The 25,234-nt window shown below is 39.7% G+C and overlaps 1 protein-coding gene across 1 annotated transcript in view; it reads left to right on the forward strand.

Moving 5' to 3' along the window:
• Window positions 1-25,234, forward strand: part of Hsc70-5 (Heat shock protein 70 cognate 5) — a 177,274-nt gene that overhangs the window by 107,731 nt on the left and 44,309 nt on the right. Inside the window, exon 10 of the mRNA XM_067135526.2 lies at window positions 15,330-15,557. Within this exon, the coding sequence (XP_066991627.2) occupies window positions 15,330-15,557 (228 nt within the window). The remainder of the gene's footprint in view (window positions 1-15,329; window positions 15,558-25,234) is intronic.

Below are 25,234 nucleotides of genomic sequence, written 5' to 3' on the forward strand. Positions count from 1 at the left end.
AGAAAATTTTCTTTCTGCAGCTCCTTTCCCGTGCTGTTCAGCGAAGGCAATTACGCTTAGCTTGAAGCCCGCAGAATAGTTTCTATATTTACCCATAATCGCTTATAAATGCTTCACACGTTAATGTTTTGCGATATAAATGACTTTCCGTAATTGTTCACTACTAAAACAAATTATTTCTGCAAACACCCAAAACACAAATTAAAAACTTAAATTCTCACGCACACATGTCTACAGTAATCACGTAAATCTGAAACAAATAAATGCATCTGTGATCTGTCCATTCCAGAGCAGCCAATACTGTTAGGCAGCAAGGAAGCATGCAACAATTTATCAGTTTAGCTCGTTGGTTGCGACACACTACTGCGCTTGCGCAAAGCTCGCAAACCGGAGCTCTAGCTAGCGCGGTGTAGATCTACTGTTTAGTTGACTGTATTCCGAGACGTCAGTAACAAACATTCATTTTTTTCAATTTCTTTTAAACATACGGTAATTAGGTTAATATTTCTTCCCAGTTATTGATGATTTTACATTACATTACTGACGAGTTTATAAAATAAAACTTTAATAGCATTGGATAATAATTATCTTGACTGCTTGGATAAAAGTTTTCATCCCATGCCCGGACACTTATGACATAGTAGTAAGATAAGAGTCTAGCGATGACAACTGAGACATCGTAAATAATTCGGCTGAATAATTCCGTGGAAATCTGCGTTATCGTCTTGGATTTCACTTCGTGCACAATAACACAGGAGCCGGCCCCATGGTGTAGGGGTAGCGTGCTTGCCTCTTACACGGAGGCCTCGGGTTCAATTCACGGCCGGGTCAGGGAATTTTACCTGTATCTGAGTGCTGGTTCGGGGTCCATTCAACCTACCTGGCCGGTATTTCCTGGCGACGTTGCCGATAAGCGATAACTTACAGCCTTACGTATTTCAAATGGGAACTCATATGTAGGTGGTGAATAAATAGTACACTGTCTCGCGACCACGTTGTCAAACTGCCGATAGTCTACCGGTAAGCAATGCGTCGTACATATACCGGTATTATTTATTTATACGTTGTGCAACATGTCGCAAACGTGACTGTGTTGCCAAATTGCCCATAAACCATACACGTATTTAAATTGCGCATTCATGTGCAACTTACGTTGCAGTTCCATTTACCTTTTAACCAGATTAGTGAACAAAATTTGGACGTGCGAGGATTATGTAATTAAAGGTTTAAAGTCCGATTTTTGTATTGAAAATAAAGGATGCGACGATTACGCGGTGGTGACGATTATGCCGTGAAATACGGTATTAAGCCCTTCCAGGCTAGCACTACCGCGATTGAGTTTCCTGAATTTTATTTAGTTAACCGCAAAGAAAGTCATATTTTTAGTCACAGTAGCTCCGGACGGCACATATAGCAGACAGATATATTTTTTTCTTCCGGTACGTTGGCACTGTATTGTGTTAACTGCATTCTAGCTTGCAATGGTGTCTACAGGCTAGGGGTTTGGAAAGGTGTGGTATCCAACTGATGAGCCCATGCACTGGGGTGAAACACTGGTAATTTTATGATAGTTTTCTGAATTTTATTTAACTGCAGACTTTAAAGTCATTATTGAGCATAATCTGCTATTAATAATAATAATAATAATAATAATACAGATGTTGATTCCCATAGGGAATGTAAAATATTTGTCCGAATGAGTAAATTTATAATACCAATATAATGGTCCGTTATTGGACATTATAAATTTTCCAGCTAACTCATTCTTGGTTGCCTGCGTTTCGCCCTCGTGTGCTAAGTTAGGCTCATCAGTTGGGACTTAGCACACCACCCAAGACGCAAGGCTAGTGCATACCGTGGAGGCCACTGCATAGGCTACTTGAAGCCACCAGCAGTGCCAATGCACTATGAGAGCTATGTCTCATTTCCAAAAAATTGATGCCTGCCTGGCCATCAGATAATACAGATGTTGATTCCCATAGCGAATTTAAAATTTGTCCGAATGAGTAAATTTATAATACCAATATAATGGTCCGTTATTGGACATTATAAATTTTCCAGCTAACTCATAGTGCATTGGCACTGCTGGCGGCTTCAAGTAGCCTATGCAGTGGCCTCCACGGTATGCACTAGCCTTGCGTCTTGGGTGGTGTGCTAAGTCCCAACTGATGAGCCTAACTTAGCACACGAGGGCGAAATGCAGGCAACCAGGAATGAGTTAGCTGGAAAATTTATAATGTCCAATAACGGACCATTATATTGGTATTATAATCTGCTATTAGCGACCATTCCAGTCACTTGTTCAAAAATACGTTTCCTTATTTGAAAATCTGTGCCCTGTAGGTAAATAGCACTAAGTTGCAAATATGAAATTTTACTGGAGAGCAAAAGGAATGTTATTTAATGTTTTTCACCTTCCTGGTTTTTAACTCATAGGGCCCGAGCCACGGAACCGTTCCGTGCTTCGTCTCGGTCGACCAAATGCCGGACCACGGAACTGTTCCGTTGTCTCATTTTACTACGTAATTCAGCTTTTCCTCAAGAGATGGCAGAGTGAGTTGCATTTGTGATTTGTGTAGGGACTCTTTCTTTGCAATGTTACATGTTCTTTGCTAATATATATCGATAGTGTGCTTGGTAATATGTTTGAAGTGGGCTATCTCTAGCTTTGAGATTTTCTTCTAAACAAGATGGCTGCCACTATAGAGCTGATATTTACCGATATATAACCCCCTTTAGGAAGTAATGATAATTAGGAATGTAATTTTGTCAGTGAAATTAGTAGTAATATTAGTACTAGTGTGAGCAGCACTCCTGAAGAACAAATAGATTTGGAAATAGAAAAGGAAGTGCAAAGAGAAAACTGTGTTACAGCTCGCCAGGCGGGCTGAGTACGGTCCCGTGATGCTAATAAAATAAAATGTTTTACAGTATTCCTTGTTCTGCAGTTTGTGGTATGAAAGCCTTTTGTTTTCATGTATATTTAAATTTTTAATGGTCTTGTAAGAAATTTCTGACGATATGAAGTGACACTATATTTCCTCCAAAATAATCCCAGCGCCAATGCAGTTTCAATCCAACAAATATGCAGGGCTCAATGGGTTAATGGAAAGCTTCATAAAATTTTACATTACATGCACGTGTTTTTCAACTTTTTAACACCCACTTCTCATATTTTGATCATTTCTTTCAGTATTTTTGGAACTATACTGGACTTAGTGCCTTTTACCACTGGCACTTGCTGTGCTTATAATGCCTTCCCATTGGTCCCCACTAAGAACAACTCGTTCTCGTTTTTCTCAAGAGTGCTTGTAGGACGTCACTCTTGACAGCCTTCAGAGTTCCACTAGGCAAGCATTTCACTTGTTTTTACATGACTTTTGGCATTAAATGATATTGCAAGTGACGACTCATGATTGATCCGTATTGAAACTGCCTATAAGCAAAATTATCACAAAAATTATCTCCACCTATTCAATACATGCCACGTGTTAACGTGGTTGAAATTTATATACTATATAAACTTTTCGGGGACATGTTTCGTCCCTTCTTACGGGCATCATCAGCCTGTAGGCAACCTTAAGGTCAAATGTTGGAAACCTTGTCTATCCATACATGGTTTACAAAGAAAGTTCCATTACACATTAAAAACCTCTTCAAAATTAATATGTTACAATTATACTATAAAAAGATCCTACATTACACACTATGAGTATTGAGAATTGATGGTATCTTGTATACATGAAAATTAAAAACTACTGGTGCTGTTCATTCTAGATTCTAAATAATTCCAAAGCTAAAATGGATCCTCTTCATAGCAACCTGCAGACCATTGAGATAGCTACAGTAAGGTGTATTCTTCCTTTGGTATATTTGACCCAATGTCCAATGTACCTGATCATGATAAAATCAGTCAATTCATTATAAACAACAGCTGGATGGATGTTTTAACAGTAAATTGGATAAGATCGAGTGTTGTTATTGAAATGAAATGGCGTGCGGCTTTTAGTGCCGGGAATGTCCTAGGATATGTTCGGCTCGCCAGGTGCAGGTGTTTTGATTTGACGTCCGTAGGCGACCTGCGCATCTTGATGAAGATGAAATGATAATGAAGACGACACATACACCCAGCCCTCGTGCCAGTGAAATTAACCAATGATGGTTAAAATTCCTGACCCTACCGGGAATCAAACCCGGGACCCCTGTGGCCAAAGGCCAGCACGCTAACCATTTAGCCATGGAGCCGGGCAGTGTTGTTATTAAGATGTTGTAATTATAAAAATATACGGTCGTATGTTTTCTTTCGCGTGAAGCAGTGTCAAGATTCCAAGTTAAGGCTGCTGCTTAATTGTGAAATTATGTCCTTGGCGTCACAGTCATATGTGAATAATCTTTCTTGTTGAGGTGATTATTAGCCTTATAGAGGGATATTGTCTGTAATGAATTAAAAGAGAAGTTGGAATTAGTATTTTGAAGCACGCGTATTAACAAGAAACTTAAAGTATCTAATATGTCAATTGTACAGTAACTTGCTCGTCAAACATGTTTCGGCTTGTTTGAGCCATCTTCAGTGAAAAGGGGAGGGTGAAATAATTTACATAATACAAGCTAAAAAAATGCCAAAAAACATAATGAAGGAACAAATGAAAAAACAAGAGCGTAAGCTGAGTCGTGTGAGTTTTTGCTGTGTTCCTATGAGTTTTTCTTGGTAAATTTTAGAAAATTAGGGGTTACGTTGTTGATCACTTTTCAAAAAATTTAAGTCTTGCCTAATTTGGCAACCTTTATTTTGCGATTGCAATAAAGGTTAGCTTTCTTGCCTGCCTGGACGACATTTCCATTACAAGATATTAGGATAATTCCGTATTGACGGTCTTCACTTCACAAAGGTGAAAAATTCAATACATCATATATTCCATCATTAGACGGAGTTATCAAGTTCCAAATTCCTTTGTTTGAATAATTTTGTATTTATTTTAAATTTCTTTTCCACTAATTTGTTCAGAGAGGATGATTACCTCTGAAAAAGCCAAAATTAACTAATTCAAAGTTGACATGGTCATTTGTCTAATCAACAAAGTAAAAATAAATTATCCATGAATCTCATCCCAGACAAGTCTTAAAATTTGCTGCATTTGCTTTCAATAACCCTGCCATTCACCAGATCACTAATACCCTAAAGAAGCACAATATTATTGTATCTTTCAAGAAGGTAAACGCCAATCAAAACATATTTCTTAACCATGATAGAGTTAATTGTAATAAAATAATTACTCAAGATAGGGTGTATATAGATTAACGTGTACACAGTGTGGATTTTCATACGTTTGTCAGACTGGGAGGAGCTTTTCCGCAAAGTGCATGCCACACTACAATGCCTTTAAACATAATGGGCAGATTGCAGAAACTGACTAGTTTTAAGCCTTGAACAATGTCTACCTAAACGTGTAAATCGAGCACGGTCTTCCATTGCATAAACAATGTTTAGCCGATGTTTAACTAGACATCGTGTAAAGTTTCAATATTGATTTGAAAATGGAAGTAGAAGTATCTTTCATGCAACTCTCTTCCTTGTTGCTATCAATGAAATTCGTCGGTGCGCATTTTTGTAGCGTTTGCGTGGAGCAAGATCACGATGTTTTACTAACATCAGTTCTGCCGGTGCGGTTTCAGTCTGGGATTCCAAATAGGCCATCAATTTGTCCAGCTGCATTGTTGCCTAAACAGTGTTTACCGATCGGTGTAGCTCTGTGTGCTGGCTCATGTTAGTAGTGTGTTGCATTCAGAAGAGCGTGGGATCGAATCCCACCTCGGTCATCCTGGGAATGGTTTTCTACAGTTTCCCATTCTCAATTCCAGGCGAATGCCAGGACAGTGCCTTTGATAGACTGTGACTGAATTACTTCCACTTCCTGTACTTAACTATCCTTGGCGGAAAAGACATTCGAGAGGAGTTTACCCCATATAAGAAATACTGTACAAGAAAAGATGAAGTATTATTTTCGATCCGGGTAAACCAGAAATCCAGAGTAATGAGGGCCAGATAAACGAGGTTCTTGTGAACTGTTGAACATCCAGCTGTTGTTTATAATTAATTGACTTTGATTTTATCATGATCAGGTACATTGAATATTTGGGTCAAATATACCCAAGGAATAGTACACTCTTTACTTAAGACTGTTGCTATCGCAATGGTCTGCAGGTTGTTCTGAAGAGGATCCTTTTTAGCTTTGGAATTATTTAGAATCTAGAATGAAAAGCACCAATAAGTTTTTCATTTTTATGTGTACAAGATACCATCAATTCCCAATACGAGTGTGGAATGTGGCATCTTTTTATAGTATAATTGTAGCATATTAATTTTAAGAGATTTTTTAATATGAAATGGAACTTTCTTTGTGAACCATGTATGGATAGACGAGGTTTCAGACACTTAACCTTAAGGTTGCCTACGGGCTGATGATGCCCTTAAGAAGGGGTGAAGCACGTTCCTGAGAAGTTTATATAGTATTCAGTAAATTTCAACCATGTAACATGTAGAATGTATTGAATAGGTGGTGATAAATAATTTTTGTGATAATTTTGCTCATTAAATGGAATATTTGCAATTGTGAATGTGCTTTGTACTCATTAACTACAACTGAACAATTATCACACTTTAGGAACCAAAGGAATGTATGTCCTATTACGTGGGTTTCCAAAGTTCAAATGTTTTAACTGCATTTCATCTTTTTAAATATTTGATTATTCTGTGCGGATATATCTATTGTATTTCTCCGAATTGAAGATGAAGTTTTTCCCTCAGGTTTTCATCCGGAGTGATTTTGCAGGTAGATATTACCAGCAAGTTTTCACTGGGTTCTTTGATATTATGCCACATATGCTGCAAGAAAATACAGCATAACTGAAGCCAATGTTCGGTGTTCTTGAAATGACAAAGATTGCTTAAAAATTTGTACTCTACAAGAAAGGCACTCGGCACTCAGTGGCACGCAACAAGGGCGATTTAAAGAAGTATCCAGAAGCGGTAATAACTCTCATGTGGTTTGTTGCTGTACGCCATACTACAGAAGAAAGGGCAGGAAAGTAAGGATTTCATTTCATGAATATCCATGCCATTCAGAGCTGTCAGAAATGGCTCAGTGCTATTTCGAGAGATCCAATTTTGATTAAGAATGTATTTCGTATGCGGGTGGCATTTTCTTGAATCAGATTTCCATTTTGGGATGAAAATAAATAGAGGGAAAATGTTCTCCCCTCTGTCTTTAAAGGTTATTCTATGTATAAAACATCTAAAATAACAGAAATGAGAATCGTGAAACATAATATGAACTGTAAAAGAGGGGAAGTTAGATGAGTACATGGTTCATAGCAGTACCAGCATAGGAACAAGAAAAGGAACACAAAATAGGATGAACATAAAGGCAGGTCAGTATGTGAAGAGGGAGGAACAGAAAGAAGGAAAACACTAAAGGACTAAAACAATCTCTATGCCTTAATACATTGCTGTCTACAAATAGACAAATAGATGGGCTCTTTCCTCACTATATATTCCCAGCCCCTGGGGACTGTATGACTATTCTAGTCGTTTTCTGCTTTCCCTTTCCTTTTCTTGTTCCTCTTATCTATATGACTTGATTTGACACTAGTTTGTTCTTTCCCGATACTTTAAACAGGAAGATGTGAATACCCACACGAAATGTAGTTTACCAGCTTGACCGATCGTGACAACAAATCCACAGAAGTTTGAACGGAAAATAATGCTCAGAATAATATTATTTCCACATGGTGTTTGTCGTGGTGTAGAACAGTGGTTCCCAACCTGGGGGCAATCGCCCCCAAGTTGGGCGATTTGGGTTATCAGGGGGGCAATAAATAAGTGGGGGGGCGATGAGCATTCAAAGGGGGAAAATTAAAATAGTACTGTACAATAGAATTTGCCGGGTGTCCGACTCGTTGGCTGAATGGTCAACATACTGACCTTCGGTTCAGTTATATGGACTTGGTGCAGCTTATTGCGCCTGCCATTCGACAGCGAAATACAAAAATGAGGGAATGTGCGAGTTCTGAAGAAAGGTAAGAAAAGTGAACCTTTTCTATTTGCTTTACGTCGCACCGACACAGATAGGTCTTATGGCGACGATGGGACAGGAAAGGGCTAGGAGTGGGAGGGAAGCGTCCGTGGCCTTAAGGTACAGCCCCAGCATTTGCCTGGTGTGAAAATGGGAAACCGGAAAACAATTTTCAGGGCTGCTGACAGTGGGGTTCGAACCTACTGTCTCCCGAATACTGGATACCGGCTGCATTTAAGTGACTGCAGCTATCGAGCTCGAAAAGTGATCTTTATTTTTACAAAAAAATAAAAAGCTTAGAAAATAATTCCATTCTCCGTAATGTCCTTTCTTGCGTGATCCTTCAGCGTACAATTGTACGGGGTGTTTTTTAATTTCTCCTACTAACTTTATGTTGAAAACTAGTTCGCTCGCCATTGTAAAAAGGCACTTGTTCACTGGGAACTGAGAAATTAAACTCGCTGGTGACTAGCTGCGCGAGACACCTGGAACTGATTACAAACTAGTTACTAACAGATTACTAACCGGTAGCGCCGTGTGTGGCTTTCCAGTGAAATACACAGGAAGTGACACTCAAGTAATTGGCCGGAAACTTCAGTTACCAATCAGTTACTAATGAGTAGCTCTGTGTGTAGATAGCCTTAAAGTACATTCGTCTTCAGTCTTAACTAGCCTTTGTGTGCTTCACCATAAGTTTTTGTGCGTGGCTTTTCTGTTTTTGTGCATTTGTTTTGAAGTGTAGGAGTTCATGCGCAATAGATTCAAAGAAGTGTCGTCAGTACTCGGCTGAGTATTTAAAATTTGGCTTTATTGCATCACCGCAAAATGTGCAGTTTCCACATTGTCTTTTGTGCGATAAAACATTTAATAGTAATGAAGCCATGCAGCCTTCGCGAATGAAAGATCATTTATCAAGAGTGACACCTCAAAGCTAAACCTGACAAACGGCCTAATGTGAGTGAATTATTTTAAAAAAGAGCAACCGATCTTGTCAAAGGTCTTTCTGCTTCTTACGAGGTGTCTTTATTGATCGCTAAATGTGGTAAACCTCACAATTGGCGAAACTCTTGTTTTACCAGCTACCAAAAAAAATTGTTGAAATCATCTAGGTGAGGGCCCTAGGAATAAGATCAGTTCCTTTGAGCAACAATACTGTTTCCAGGCGAATTGACGAAATGGCCACGGACATTGAATCCAAACTCACCAGTTTGTTGAAAAAAAGTAAATTTGCCTTGCAGATTGATGAATCAACTGATTGATAACAAAGCAATTTTGTTAGCTTATGTGAGGTTTATCAATGGACAAAAGGAAATCACCAAGGAAATGTTTGCTAGAACTTTGATCATTGATGCGAAGGGATCGTCAATTTTTAAAGTGGTGCAAGATTATTTTGAGGAAAAAGAGATTCCCCTAACAAATGTGAGTGCGTGTGCAACAGACGGTGCTCCTGCCATGTCAGGTAGTCATGCTGGGTTTCTGGCCCACCTTAAGAAAGAAGAACCGATCTCGATAGCTGCAGTCGCTTAAGTGCGGCCAGTATCCAGTATTCGGGAGATGGTAGGTTCGAACCTCACTGTCGGCAGCCCTGAAGATGGTTTTTCGTGGTTTACCATTTTCACTTCAGGCAAATGCTGGGGCTGTACCTTAATTAAGGCCACGGCCGCTTCCTTCCCACTCCTAACCCTTTCCTGTCCCATCGTCGACATAAGACCTATCTGTGTCAGTGTGACGTAAAACAACTAGCAAAAGAAAGAAAAGTGCCAGAGGTCATCACTATTCACTGTGTCATTCGTCAACATTTAGCTGCGAAAAAGTTTAGTGGTGTCCTGCATGAAACCCTAAAACTGGTTATTACTGGTGTCAACAATATCAAAGTTAATTCCCTCAATGATCGTCTGTTCTGACAACTTTGCCATGAAAATGAGGAGGAATTCGAACGCTTGCTTCTACATACGGCCGTGAGGTGACACTCCAAAGAAAACTGTTTGCGCCGTTTCTTCGAATTATTTGATACGGTTACTGAGTTTCTCGACACGTCTGATCCTGTCTTAAGTGAGAATTTGAAGCAACGCAAGTTGGAACTTGCGTGCCTTACAGATATTTTTGAAAAAATGAACGAAGTCAATATAAGGCTTCATGGAAACAAGATGAACTTTATCAAGGCCAAAGGAATTATTTCATCATTCATCGCCAAGTTCAATATTTACAAGGTAAATATTGGCCGTAAAGAGCTTATTCCGACCCTTAAAAAGTGTTCATTATCAGATAACGACACCTGAACTCCCTGAAGATAAAATCCTAATTTTTACTGATCACCTTGACCAGTTAAAAACTGACATGGAATCAAGATTTGAAGATTTGACCAAGTTACAAATGCGGATTGGATTCTAGATCCTTTCTCGATTGAAGCTGTGGATAAGCTTGATAACTCTTTGCAGACGGAGTTTCTAGATCTGAAGTATGACTGTGAGGCGAAAATCATTTTCAAGCAGAGCGGTTACGAGTTAGCCTGGGTGAAGCTTATGGACACTTATCCAGAACTGTGGGGAAAAACTGAACCACTCTCATCTCATTCCCATCAACATATTTAGTTGAAAAAGGATTTAGTTCTGTTGTCCAGCTCCTCACCAAACAAAGAAATAAGTTGGACATTTGCCTCATAGGAGACTTGCACCTGAACTTGACGAACATAAAGCCGGATATTCAAGTTTTAACTGCAATCCAGCAAGGACAAGGCAGCCATTGAAATGGTAAAATAAAACAATAACAAAGTTTTCAAATTTTCATTTATTTTTTCAAATTTTGACTGTAAACTTTCTCAACTTTCCCAGATTCCAATTTAAAAATGAAAACATGTACTGTTTTTTTTTTAATGTTCGTCAATGATCTTGGATACCGTAATAATTATTTCACTTCTTTGTTCTTAAAATATCTGTAAAAAAATGTACATTTTAATATTTTCTATTTTATTTAAGCGTGACCGGATAAAACTGCTGTGGTTGTTTTTATATACAGTAATAAAATTGTTTAAAATAATAAAACTGCTTTAGTATTTACACTTTAATTCAAATTAAAATTAGGCATACAATGAAAATGAAAAGGGGGCGATAGGTATTAGCCAACCTCCAGAAGGGGGCGATGGGCCACAAAAGGTTGGGAACCACTGGTGTAGAATAAACCAGTGGTGTGCAAATAAAAAGTTAACAAACTGGAAATGAAGCTTAAATCCCAGAAGGGGCATTTGTTGCACCAATATGACTCACGCATAAAAACTATGCCAGAAATTTACTAACTTTTTCAACATGAAATGTTTTAGATAAAATTGTAAACTTTAATTAAAAGATATTCGGGAGATAGTGGGTTCGAACCCCACTGCCTGCAGCCCTGAAGATGGTTTTCCGTGGTTTCCCATTTTCATACCAGGCAGGTGCTGGGGCTGTACCCTAATTAAGGCCATGGCCGCTTCTTCTCATTCCTAGCCCTTTCCTGTCCCATTGTCGCCAGTGCGACGTAAAGCAACTTGCAAAAAAAAAAAAAAAAAATTTACAGTTGATGCAAAAGTCAGTTTGAAGTATACAAAACTTGTGCGATCATTTCACACATGTCCAGTATTTTGCAAGATTTGTTTACACCAGTTATGGGGCATTATTACTGGATATCGACAGCACCTTTCAATGTCTAGGAGAACTCACTCGTACTTGTAGATCATCCTCTGTGCAAGATGTTGGGCACAGGGGGCACTGAAGCACTGCTAACATTTTTCAAAGTAAAGGAATGAATGAAATATGTAATTACATAATCTGGGGCTCTAGTTGTAATTAATACCGTATTTCACGGCATAATCGTCGCACTTTTTATACCAACATTTTCGAAAAAAATTGTAGGGTGCGATCATTATACGATGAATATTTAATACCAGTATTTGTATTACTCAAAAAATGTATTTATAACTAAATTGTATTTGATACAAATTTAAGATGCACGTAATACTCGCGTTTATACATCAAAATAATTAAAATAGTCTAAAACAAAATTCATAATTTTTCGCAACAATTCGGCGAACGTTTTTCCAACCTGAAAATAAAAATGAACGTATTAAGTTAATTTGTCATTAATTTTAGTATTAAAGTTAAAATATTACACTTGCAAAAAATTATCGCTTTGTTGTGAAATGCGGACTTACCGGTACGCAATTTATTCCAAATCTTCGGTGTCGCTATCGCAGGTTTCGCTATCTGATGCGCCGTCCTCGCCTCTGTTAATACCAGTATCAGATTCTTCGTCTCCCTGCCACACTGCGTCATCTTCGGAACCGTCTAGTGTATTCGAAATCCCAGTCCTTTCAAAGCTCTTGGAGACTAGTTCAGGTGGTATAAGATCCCAACTCTTCTTCACCCACGAGCATAACAAGTCCAAGGGTGGACGCCTGATATTTCCGGCGGGCGTCAATTGCTGATCGCCGCTCATCATCCACTCGTTGTAAAATCGACGTAAGTGGTCTTTAAAGGGTTTATTAACACATACGTCTAGTGGCTGCAAAGCAGATGTTAGGCCACCAGGAATGACTATCTGTCGTGTCTTATTTGTAGTGAGAATTTGCTTCACTTCGTTCACGAGGTGACCTCGGAAACTATCTAAAACAAGCAGAGCTGGTTGTTTTAGTAGTGCACCAGGTCTTCTATTCCACACAGTTTTAACCCAGTCCAGCATGATTTCTACGTCCATCCAGCCCTTTGGTTGCACTCGTACATGAATTCCACGGGGAAACTGTATATTCTTAGGCATCGTTTTCCTCTTGAAAATGATGTAAGGCGGCAACTTTCTCCAGTCAGCTGTAATGGCTAGCATTGCCGTGCATCGCAACTTCTCACTACTGCTGGTTTTCATTAATACACTCCGTGATCCTTTTAGCGCAATAGTGCTGTTGCGAGGCATATCAAAAAAGATTGGAGTCTGATCGGCATTACCGATTTGAGAAAGCAAGTACGAAGTTTCCTTGCGCAAACGTATGACAAATCGGTGAAAATTTACAATCTTGTCCGTGTAATCAGCAGGCAACTTTTGGCTTAGTGTTGTTCTCCTTCGCACTGACAGATTGTGTCGTTGCATGAACCCCTTAATCCACCCACGAGTCGCCTTAAACCGAGTTACCGGTATGTTGTGTTTGCGCGCTACCTCCTGTCCCTTAATTTGTAACATTTCATATGATACACTGCAGCCATTGTTACGTATTTCACTGACGTACCTAAACACTTCTTTGTCAATTATAGGAAACTTCCCTGTTTTAGGACCTCTAAACGCGCGTCTAGAAGGGTTTGTGCTTTTTAGCTTGTTTTTTACTTTCCGCCAGTCACGCACCAACTTTTCACTCACAGAAAATTTTCTTTCTGCAGCTCCGTTCCCGTGCTGTTTAGCGCAGGCAATTACGCTTAGCTTGAAGCCCGCAGAATAGTTTCTATATTTACCCATAATCGCTTATAAATGCTTCACACGTTAATGTTTTGCGATATAAATGACTTTCCGTAATTGTTCACTACTAAAACAAATTATTTCTGCAAACACCCAAAACACAAATTAAAAACTTAAATTCTCACGCACACATGTCTACAGTAATCACGTAAATCTGAAACAAATAAATGCATCTGTGATCTGTCCATTCCAGAGCAGCCAATACTGTTAGGCAGCAAGGAAGTATGCAACAATTTATCAGTTTAGCTCGTTGGTTGCGACACACTACTGCGCTTGCGCAAAGCTCGCAAACCGGAGCTCTAGCTAGCGCGGTGTAGATCTACTGTATAGTTGACTGTTTATCCGAGACGTCAGTAACAAACATTCATTTTTTTTCAATTTCTTTCAAACACACGGTAATTAGGTTAATATTTCTTCCCAGTTATTGATGATTTTACATTACATTACTGACGAGTTTATAAAATAAAACTTTAATAGCATTGGATAATAATTATCTTGACTGCTTGGATAAAAGTTTTCATCCCATGCCCGGACACTTATGACATAGTAGTAAGATAAGAGTCTAGCGATGACAACTGAGACATCGTAAATAATTCGGCTGAATAATTCCGTGGAAATCTGCGTTATTGTCTTGGATTTCACCTCGTGCGCAATAACACAGGGGCCGGCCCCATGGTGTAGGGGTAGCGTGCTTGCCTCTTACACGGAGGCCTCGGGTTCAATTCACGGCCGGGTCAGGGAATTTTACCTGTATCTGAGGGCTGGTTCGAGTTCCATTCAACCTACCTAGCCGGTATTTCCTGGCGACGTTGCCGATAAGCGATAACTTACAGCCTTACGTATTTCAAATGGGAACTCATATGTAGGTGGTGAATAAATAGTACACTGTCTCGCGACCACGTTGTCAAACTGCCGATAGTCTACCGGTAAGCCATGCGTCGTACATATACCGGTATTATTTATTTATACATTGTGCAACATGTCGCAAACGTGACTGTGTTGCCAAATTGCCCATAAACCATACACGTATTTAAATTGCGCATTCATGTGCAACTTATGTTGCAGTTCCATTTACCTTTTAACCAGATTAGTGAACAAAATCTGGACATGCGACGATTATGTAATTAAAGGTTTAAAGTCCGATTTTTGTATTGAAAATAAAGGATGCGACGATTACGTGGTGGCGACGATTATGCCGTGAAATACGGTAAATTGGTTGACCACTGAAAATGGTGCTTAGATGGTAGTTCAAGACTCAAGCCCAAGTTTTAGATTACTTAAAAATTCTTCAAAATCTACTTGCTAATGGAACAGCTACAATAAGCCGCTATATTCCACTTGCCGACACCAATAGCTGGTAAAGTCAGTTGGACCCATTCAAAATTCACGGCATCTGTATTGGGAATGGCATTGTTGCAAGCTATATACCAGTGAGGATTTGCTTACTGGCAGGAAGGGGGTACTTGATGCCATTTGGTACATCATTCTTTACCTCCTACTCTCTTTCAAAAAGGGAGCAGCTTTCTTACAAATGGTCCAGCTTAGGTTTGAGTTGGCAAGCAGTATAACACAATTTTGACAACTTCCATGTGCCAAGGAACCTGGGAATGCCATTTATCATCTAAAAGTGGAGTTTCCATTTTCATTCAGTGATGTTTATATTTTTCGTCTCTTAATTGTAATGTGAGGAGAAAAATTGTCTGAGAATCAAATGTTATATATTAATAAATGAATAACAAAAAATTGCTGTTTTACTTCATATCTTCCTTCTTTTTGTGTGTGTGTTAGGTCCAGTCAACTGTTCAGGAGATATTTGGGCGTCAGCCCAGCCGTGCTGTAAATCCTGATGAAGCTGTTGCAGTAGGTGCAGCCATTCAGGGTGGAGTCCTTGCTGGTGATGTGACAGATGTTCTCTTACTTGATGTTACCCCATTATCATTAGGTATTGAAACGCTTGGTGGAGTCTTCACTCGTCTTATCTCCAGAAACACAACAATTCCTACAAAGAAAAGTCAGGTAAGTCTTGTTACAATATTTGAACCCATTGTAAATTGTAGGCCAAACGTTGGTAAAGTCGGTTGGACACAGCAAGCTATATACCTGCGAGGATTTGCTTACTGGGAAGGAAGGGGTTGCTTGATGCCATTTGGCACATCTTTCTTTACCTCTTACTCTCTTCAAAAAGGGAGCAGCTTTCTTGCAAATGGTCCAGCTTAGGTTTGAGTTGGCAAGCAGTATAACATGATTTTGACAACTGCCATGTGCCAAGGAACCTGGGGATGTCATTTGTCATCTAGAAGTAGTTTCCATTTTCATTCAGTGATGTTTATATTTTTCGTCTCTTAATTATGTGAGGAGAAAAATTGTCTGAGAATGAAATGTTATATATTAATAAATGAATAACTTGTAATTTCTTCATTAAAATTTAGATGCAGGTGTGGAAGGTGTGGTTTGTTAAGGAGGGTGCTGATTGAGTTTATGCTTGAGTATCAACAGCCTCATTAGCTGTGTGTTCTAACATTGTCTTGGCAACAAGATTATCCCACCCCTCATGACAGTGGTCCATGGCGTTTGCATCATTGCAACACAGCATTCCGCTTAGTCTGCCAATGTTATGGGTAAATGTCTACATATGTCAAGAAGGTAGTGGAGATGTGCTAATTAGCTCCCTTATCTGTAGAGATAATCATGCCAGTCTTAAGGGATTGAAAATTGGAGATCTATGATCACATAAAGCCACAAGCTTACTTTTTTTTTTTTTTTTTTCCAAAGGTTCAAAATACCTTTTTTAAGTTGCGGGGCATACTTTCTACGTATTCAGGTCTAAAATTTAGGTTTTGTCGCAGGTTAAATGCTATGTACTGCTTGTTCCTATTCTTTCTTTTGCCTGGATATAATTTTCACTGCCGTACAGTTCTGTATTGAATACAGGTGTTACGTTCTTTTAGTTGTGCATGCACACAGTAGCTGAGACCATACTGTGATTATTATAATTATAGTAAAGCCTTGAAGAGTTTCTGTTGTGGACAAGGAAAGAGAATACGTTACATGATAAAACGTACGGTGGAACTTCGGTTGTCCATTCCTGGAAATATTTTCTTGGTTATTCAAATTATGTGGACCCACAAACATCCTAATTGAACAATGTTTTAAAAATTCTGCAATTTCCATTCCTCAAATTAAAAAAACAAAAAAAACAAAACTATTCCCTGCATAAACCGTCCATAAATTTCGGCCCCATCAGTGCTAAATCCTCAACCGAACTTTTTTCAAAACAGGCAGAATTGAATGTAATGCATTTGAGAACTTTTGAGAATAGACACTTCCATCCAAAACCATATTCTACAGTACATCCTGTCGTCAATCTTTCCAAGAAATCCTTAGACGAGAACCAAATGGCAGTTCTAGCTAGGGGTCTTAATTTCGCTGTGCCTCCCTCTAAAATTCCCACTGAGGAGGTAATTACTTCCATTGAGGCAGCCATCCACAAACTACCTATGGATGAGGCTGAGGAGTTAAGACTGAAATGTGTGAGACTCATAAGGTCTGCTGTTGTAAACCACACCCAATTTAACAAGAGGTGAAAGGAGAGCTCTGAAAGGACTTGGAGGTGATTCTGAACTGACCATTCTCTCAGCTGATAAGGGTAATGCGACAGTGGTTATGGACACTGACGAGTATAAGAATAAAATTCGGCTATATTGTCAGAGCCTGTTTACAGACTGAGCTCACGTGATCCCACCACTCATGTGTCCAACGCCACCGTGAAGCTCTTAAGGCAATCTTCAGTTCCAAAAGAGGCTAAACATCTTTCCCCGGGGGTGCAGTGCCACGTAGATCATATGGACCGCCTAAGTTCCATAAAAAAGATGTTCCCGTCAGACCTAATCTGTTAGTGCGATAGGTTCTCCTACATATGCTCTGGCTAAATACGAAGGTTATGCCAAGGTTTTAGCAGCACGTAAACTGTAATTCTGAGGACAGTGGGATTATTTTCATTTGAAAGAGCAATGTTTTTCGCCCTTGGAACATGCGCGCGCAACCCCTCCTAGCGGTAGTTCCTCCACAGCGAGGGAAGAAAGCACAGGCAGTGCTGAGTCAGGCACGGTGCAAAATGGATCTGTCATGCCGCAAATTTTGAGCAATGATTTTTTATGATTATAAAAAATTACGTGCCATAGAATGCTATTCTTCTTTGCTGTGCTTTTTTTGGTGAGGCAGAGCCACAGTTGAAGACTTGTTTCGTGAGTTTTCAAGGGGTCGGCAATCAATTGAAGATGAACCTAGTCCCGGTCACCCAGCAAAAGCTGTGACTCAAGAAAACATTGCTGTGAGGGAAATGATCAAAGGAGATCCACATCCTACATTTTGTGACATTGAAGGGACCTTATATATTGGGTCTAGAGCAGCGCAGACCATCGTTCACGATTATTTAGGCCTTACCAAGAGATGTGCCTGTTGGGTGCCACATTCCCTGACAGAAAGCCAAAAGGAGGAGAGTGGACTGGTGTCATTTCATGCCAAAATTCAATGGAGGGCAGTCTGAAGACACCTACAATATCGTCACAGGTGATGAAACATGGGTCTACCATTATGACCCTGAAACGAAGAGACAGTCTTCTGTGTGTTGCTTTCCAGGAGAGGAACCACCCACAAAAGTTCGAAGTCGGAGCTCTGGAAGGAAGATGGTGGCAAATTTTTTTTTTACGAAAATGGGGCATCTCACCTCGGTGACCTTGGACACACGTCGTACAGCCAATGCTGAATGGTATGTGAATGACTGTCTTCCCAAAGTCCTCGCCACTTGGAGGTCACAGCACCCAAAGTCCAAGAGTGGGCATCTTCTGCTGCATCACGACAATGCATCTGTACACAGGGCTGCCAGAACAATGGACTTTTTGGAAAGGGAAAAAGTGCAAGTGTTACCTCATCCCCCCTATTCACCTGATTTTGCCCCATGTGACTTCTTTCTGTTCCCTAAGACAAGGAAAAAATATCTGGGCAGCGGTTTTAGTCAGATGAAGAGGCCATTGCAGCGTACAAGAGTGCACTAAGTGACATCCCGAAAGAAGCTTGGACTGAAACGTTTTCTAAGTGGTTTCAGAGAATGGAAAAATGTATACGTGCTAATGGAGAGTATTTTGAAAAGTTGTGATTGTTTTGCAAATAAAATTTTTTTCTCACACTCTGCTAAAAACTTTCGGCATAGCCCTCGTACCTAAGCAAATTGCTTCAGCCACACACAGGACATACTGAATCATACGTCGGGGACTCTCGGTATTTCGTCAACAAGCTGTCAGCCAATAACCCTTCAACCTAATGCACTTTTGGTGAGTTTCAATGTAGAATCTTTGTTTACTAAAGTGCCAATTGGCTCAGTCATGTCTCTCATTGAACACCTGTTCCCTGAGGATATTACTAAGCTATTTTACCATGACTTCCAGCTATTTCTTGTGGGGTGGAAATTTTTACGAACATACAGATGGAGTGGCTATGGGAAGTCCACTTTCGCCCGTAGTGGCTAATTTCTTTATGGAGCCTTTTGAGGAGGAGGCTATTGCTTCGGGGCACATCAAACCTATGATATGGTGGAGGTATGTTGATGTATTTGTGGTCTGGACAGAAGGTCCTGAGAAACATCTATTTCTAAACCACCTAAATCAGCAACATCCTTCAATTAAATTCACTATGGTGATGGAGTCGGAGAGATGCCTTCCTTTCTTCGATGTTACAGTAAGGATGAAACCAGACTGCTCCTTAGGACATACTGTCTATCTTAAGCCTACCCACACAAACCTCTATCTTCATGCAGATTCTCACCACCATCTAGCACAAAAACTTCATTCTCACGACACTTGCCAAGGGGGCGAGACGAATTTGTGAGCTATCAAATGTCCAGGTGGAGATGGACACGCACAGTCACGTTCAAGGATAATGGTTACTGCAGTTAGCAGATTCATAGAGCCCTACATCCCAGAGAAACGACCAAGCAAAGCTCACAGAAGGAAGAAGTGAAGGGAACTGCCTACTTGCCATACATTCACAACACCACAGTTCGAATTGCCAAGGCCCTCCGCAAACACAATATAAGAACCGTGTTTGGCACTGCCACTAAAATTGCTCACAGTCTGAGTAAAACCAAGGACAAATTGCCCCCAATTTTACATCCTGGGGAATACGAAATTCCTTGTACTTGCGGTAAGGCATACATTGGCCAAACATGCCGGTCCATTGGTACCCGTATCAAGGAACGAGAATGTAATGTTCGTCTCAACTAGCCAGACAAATCGGCAATAGCTGAGCACGCTCTGTCGTCGGGTCATGATGTCCTGTTCCAAGATGCTTGAGCTCTTACCCACACTAGACACTACAGGTCCAGGATTATACGGGAAGCTGTGGAAATGACATGTTACAAATCTCGTGTTATGGTCCGTATTGAAATGTACTTACAGTCAAATAATACTAGATTATAGACTAGATTCAATACAGGTGGAATCTATAATCTAGTATTATTTGACTTTAAGCTGTGGAAATACGTAGAAATCCTAACAATTTCAGCTGGGTCACTGGCTGTCAATTAATACCTGGGTGTCAGCCATTAGGGATTTATGTAGGTAGTCGGTTCCCTTCGCTGTCCCTGTCCCTTAACTATTATTTTGTCTCAGTGTTTTCCAAATTCGTACGTTCCTTATCGCCAGATGATTCATTCCGTGCTTGTGTCTGTCATACACCTCTCAATGTCATGTGTTATGTACACGTGTGACCCCTCTAAGACTGATTCTGATGGTTCGTGCAGCTTCCGCTTTGAACGCTAGCGCTGTGCCACGTCTGGGTCACCATCTGGTGACTAATGAACGTACAATTTCCACTTCTATTACCTCTTAATTTCAAAAAGTCATGGTTTAACAAGCCTTTCTTGTAGACATTTGAGATTTTCTTCTGATGCCTTGGAGCATAGGTCTGAGAAACGTAAAGAATTTCACCTCATTTTCTTGACACGGCATAAGCTCAAAAGCCTATACAGTATCATGTCTATAAGTATGGGCCGTGAAAGCAACAATGGCAACATTAAATTGTTACCTGTCACCTGCTTTGATATTTGATTAGGTCTATTTGGGAGATGTAAATAAAATTAAAATATTATGCCTATACAAATGAACATACATAACCTAACCACTATGACAGAGTTCTGTTAAATAACTAGACAAGTAATATTGCTAATATTGTTGCCAAGAAAAGATAAAAACAAACATGACAGTGTAAAGAAAAGTTCATTTATAGCCACAAATGCTGCAAGTTTTGTTCGTACATTTGAATTAAAGTATAGCATTCCAAAAGTAGAGAGAGTTTCTTCCATCATTGCTTTCCAGTATAAACACCGAATGAACATTTGTTGTTAAATTTTAAAGTGCATTTTCTCAGAATTGCCATTTCCGTTATTAAAGTACACCTTTCTCAGAAACTGGAAAGGATAGAGCCATGATTTTTGGCATCCCCATTGCTGTGTGTATAACAAACACATACACAGGTCCAAATTTTAATATTAATCCTGTACGCCGAGATATACAAGAAAAAAATATACAATTTTTATGGATATTTTTTCAGTTTACAAAATAATTAAACATAAAATTAATTAAATATCATTGTATTTTAAAAATGCTTCTGTGGAGTTGTTTCTGTACATATTGAGGTTACACTGCACAATTTTCCTGACAATTTGTTGAAAAGTGTATGAGAAAATGGTACCTTTGTTGATCACGGGGTCATAAAATTTATAAAATGCAAAACGCTTCAATTAATTTTGCCTAAGTTATGAAAAATAGTGAAGAGATGCATTTAACCATTCTTAACCTCTGTACTAAATTTCAGTTATGTACCTTACAAATTGTGGATTTGGTGAATGATTATATTTGCACATGTATTTCATGCATGCCCCCCCTTAGTCTATTCTAAAAATTGACAAAATATTACAAACACTGCTATTAAAAAATCCTTCGTATTGGTGCATCCGTTCACTCTTCAAGAAAATGAACGTCACCCTGTCCTCTCTAGCATGCGCGGATTACAGTTCGTTAGCTGGGGGCCGACTTCGTGTTCATAGCCACACAGTTCGCATCCGCAACCTCACAGATGAGGGATGAGCGGTAGAAGATAGTGAAGATAGTGCAGGCATCGTAAGCTGATGGTGTGCTGCATATCACAGGTACTGTAAACCCTATACTGGTACACATAGCAGGTGTCCATAATTAAGTGATCTATTTTCCACAAATTGGTGAAAAATTCAGGAATGGTGAATGGAGAACATGCACCAAATTTCTAATCATTTTGTAGGTACAGTAAAGAATGAAACAACCGAGAGTTGGTTGTGCGTTGAGTCGTGCAGCTGCGAGCTTGCCTTCGGGGGATAGTGGGTTCGATTTCCACCGTCGGCAGCCCTAAAGATTGTTTTGCGTGGTTTCCCATTTTCACACCAGCTAAATGCTGAGACTACCTTCAGGCTGAACGATCAGTTCCGCTGTCAATCGCAAAGCAAGAGGTGGCAGCACTGTTAACCACTCGCCAGCCACTGCATGTGTGTTAGTGACTTGTACAACCTTTCCTTTACCCCCTACTGCTTCTCCTCAACCCTCAATGTGTGTCTCTGTGTTTGCGTTGCCTTGCTTCCGAGTCGCACACTAGACCTGCTTTCCGAGGTGTATGACAAATTTGCAGACAAGGCACTCTCTTGCCGTCCAACCCAACAAAAAAGAGATCGGCCGATGGTGTGCTGCATATAGTGATACTAATCACGGGTACTGTAAACCCCATACTGATTCACCCTCTGTTGCTACTAATCACTAAGCTATTGTGTACCTAACTGTGGTACTATTCGCAAGTAAAGGTGGCCCATGGTTTTCCTCGCGTGATGGTACATATTACAAGTAGTCTCATAGTTGTAACTCAATCATCCCTTGGTCGCCTGTTTGTCGCCTCTTACAACAGGTAGGGGATAATATGAGTGTATTCTTGGTCTGCGTCCGTCACCCACAGTGGATCATCATACAGTTTTATAACAGCGTGCTCATTATCTCTTCCAAATGTGACTGCAACTGAGGTGAGAATTTTTGGATATAAAATTGTTTTGATGTGGTTGTGGAAAGGGATATAAGGCAAATGTTTAATGACTGGATCAAACTTGGAAGCTGTCATCTGATTTACTCTTTGGTCGTGCCACATCTGATTAGTGTGCTACACAAGTGTTAAAACCTTAATGGGACTACTATTTGATACTTCATCGGCTATTTCCTTCAAGAAGTTTTGACCATCTTATTTCAAGGACTTCATTTTCAACGTCGGGCAACTGCGTTAGTGGCGCATAGTTTTCGTCACACTTTCAAGCTCTTCGTCATTTATTTACTGGTGGTTTGAGAAAATGCCAGTCTCCTTCTTGATCGTCTTTTCTCTTTGGCGAAAATACCCGTCTTGAAGACACTACCTGGGCTTCCATTCGGTTTTCTCCAGGGACTGGGATACCAAGAGGTTCCAGCTGTATGACTCAGCTCTGCATATATACATCTTTCCTAGAAAGATCCTCCACTAGATTAGTTCACGTGTTTCATTCCTGTAAATGTAGCCACGATGCCCATGCACCTAGAAAAAGAGCAAACATTCAAAACTGCAAATACAAACTTTGGAAAATGATTCTATGATCAAGCAGCAGCAGAAGTGTACAAAAACCTAGTACGCTTTAAAAATAGGTAATTAACTAAGAATACTTGCAAGACCTTTCAAATAGACAGATGCTCTATGAAATTTTATTTTGTGTAGCATAATACAAATATGTCCGGTCTAGATATTCTTTCAGAGTAGAAACTGGAACTAGATGAAGATGAGTTCTAATCCGTCCCATTCTGCATACCTGCCAACTTTCCCGATTTTCGATAGTTTTTCCCGCCTCCCAATTATTCTATTATTTCTCCCGATTTTAGCTTATTTTTTGGTGAACTTCAAACATTTTGTTTTCAAATCCCGCCATTTCAGCTTTTTTACGCCAGTGGCCGGAAGCCTTTTGCTCATTAGCCGCTTTCGAAAGAAATATAGACTTTTATTAATGAGAGAAATGCGCGTGAATGTGCGATGTTTATTGAAACCTGTATTTGATTACTCCGTCTGGAGTATACAGACGTGCCAAGTCTCCCGATTTGAGACTCCTGATTTTTCATCGTTCCTCCCAATCGCCGGGTACGATCTCCCGATTTTCAGAGCAGTATCCGTAATTTTCTATTTTAAAGTCCCGCGGATTTTCTCGTTCTATCGATATATGGCTGAGTATGGCTGGTCGATAGTAGTTCTAATAATGATACCAGATTGCAGTACGGGGCACAGTGGCCAGTCATGTTCTCCTCTTTGGTCTAGAATACAGTCATTCTCTTTGCAAGCGAGTAACATTCGCTTTGAAGTAACCTAACCTCAGAAGTAGCACACCATAGCTGTTCTACCCGGGGCAAGACCTGCAGAAGTGCTAGTGTTGTGCCTTAATATTTGTTTTGGCCAAAATGCCAAGAAAGAAATATGATAGCAGTGTTTAAAAGTGCTTATAGGGAAGAGTTTCCAACCAACGTTCACATTTTGTACTGTATGTAGGTGTGATTTTTCAGTTGCACATGGTGGGAAATGCGATATACTCAAGCATATGCAAACGAAAAAACATGGAGTGTCCAGTGTGTAGAAACAAACCAGAAACTGAACTTTTCATGTAAAAACCAAGATGTAAATCCTGTGACGAATGCAGAGGCATTATTTATGTCATTTATAGTAGAACATAATCTGCCTGTAAATTGTGCCAATCACGCGGGAGCTTTGTTTCGCAAAATGTTTCCTGATTCGGAAATCGCTAAACGATATGGGTGTGCTAGAACGAAAACAGCGGCTATCATTACAGAAATGTGCATGGAAGAAAGGGCGAATATTGTATCACATTTTCAGGTGAATGCATTTTCTGTTGCTACTGATGGTAGCAATAAAAGCGACTTCAAAATATATCCCATTGTTGTAACATTTTTTAGGCCTGAACTCAATGAAATTCAGAGTTGTCTACTCTCTGTGCCTAATTTAGAAGGGGATGCTACTGGAGCTAACATTGCCAATCGTTTGCTCTCAACTTTTCGGGAATTATGCATTACATCAAAAAACTGCCTAGCTCTTGGTGCTGATAATGCTCCAGTAATGGTAGGATTAAAGAATGGTGTGGCAGGATGTTTGAAGGGGGGAAATAGTAACATAATCATCTTAGGCTGCTCTTGTCACCTAATTAATCTTGCTGCCGAGAAGGGTGCGGCGTGCTGGCCCGTAAATGTATATGAAAGTTTAACTGATATATTTTATCTGGAAAGGAGTGCAAGAGGAAAGAAAAGTTCAGAGAATTTCAGGCTTTACACAACACAGAGATCAGGAAAATTCTGATGCATGTGCCTACTTGATGGTTATCACTAAGAAGGTGTTTAGATAGGATTTTGCTTCAGTGCGACCCTTTGGGTACATTATTCAGGAGTGAAATTGTAAGGATTCTCAGATGAGAACTTTGAAGTTTAAATGCAGATGTGTCTTGTTTGTCTGAAAAGGTTAAGGATTGTCATAACATTTCACCTCACTCCTCAGTTAAAAGGAAAACTAAAAAAAAAAATGAAACTACTGACATACATACATACATACAT

Source organism: Anabrus simplex, chromosome 1, assembly GCF_040414725.1.
Source record: "Anabrus simplex isolate iqAnaSimp1 chromosome 1, ASM4041472v1, whole genome shotgun sequence".
Classification (NCBI taxonomy): Eukaryota; Metazoa; Arthropoda; class Insecta; order Orthoptera; family Tettigoniidae; genus Anabrus; species Anabrus simplex.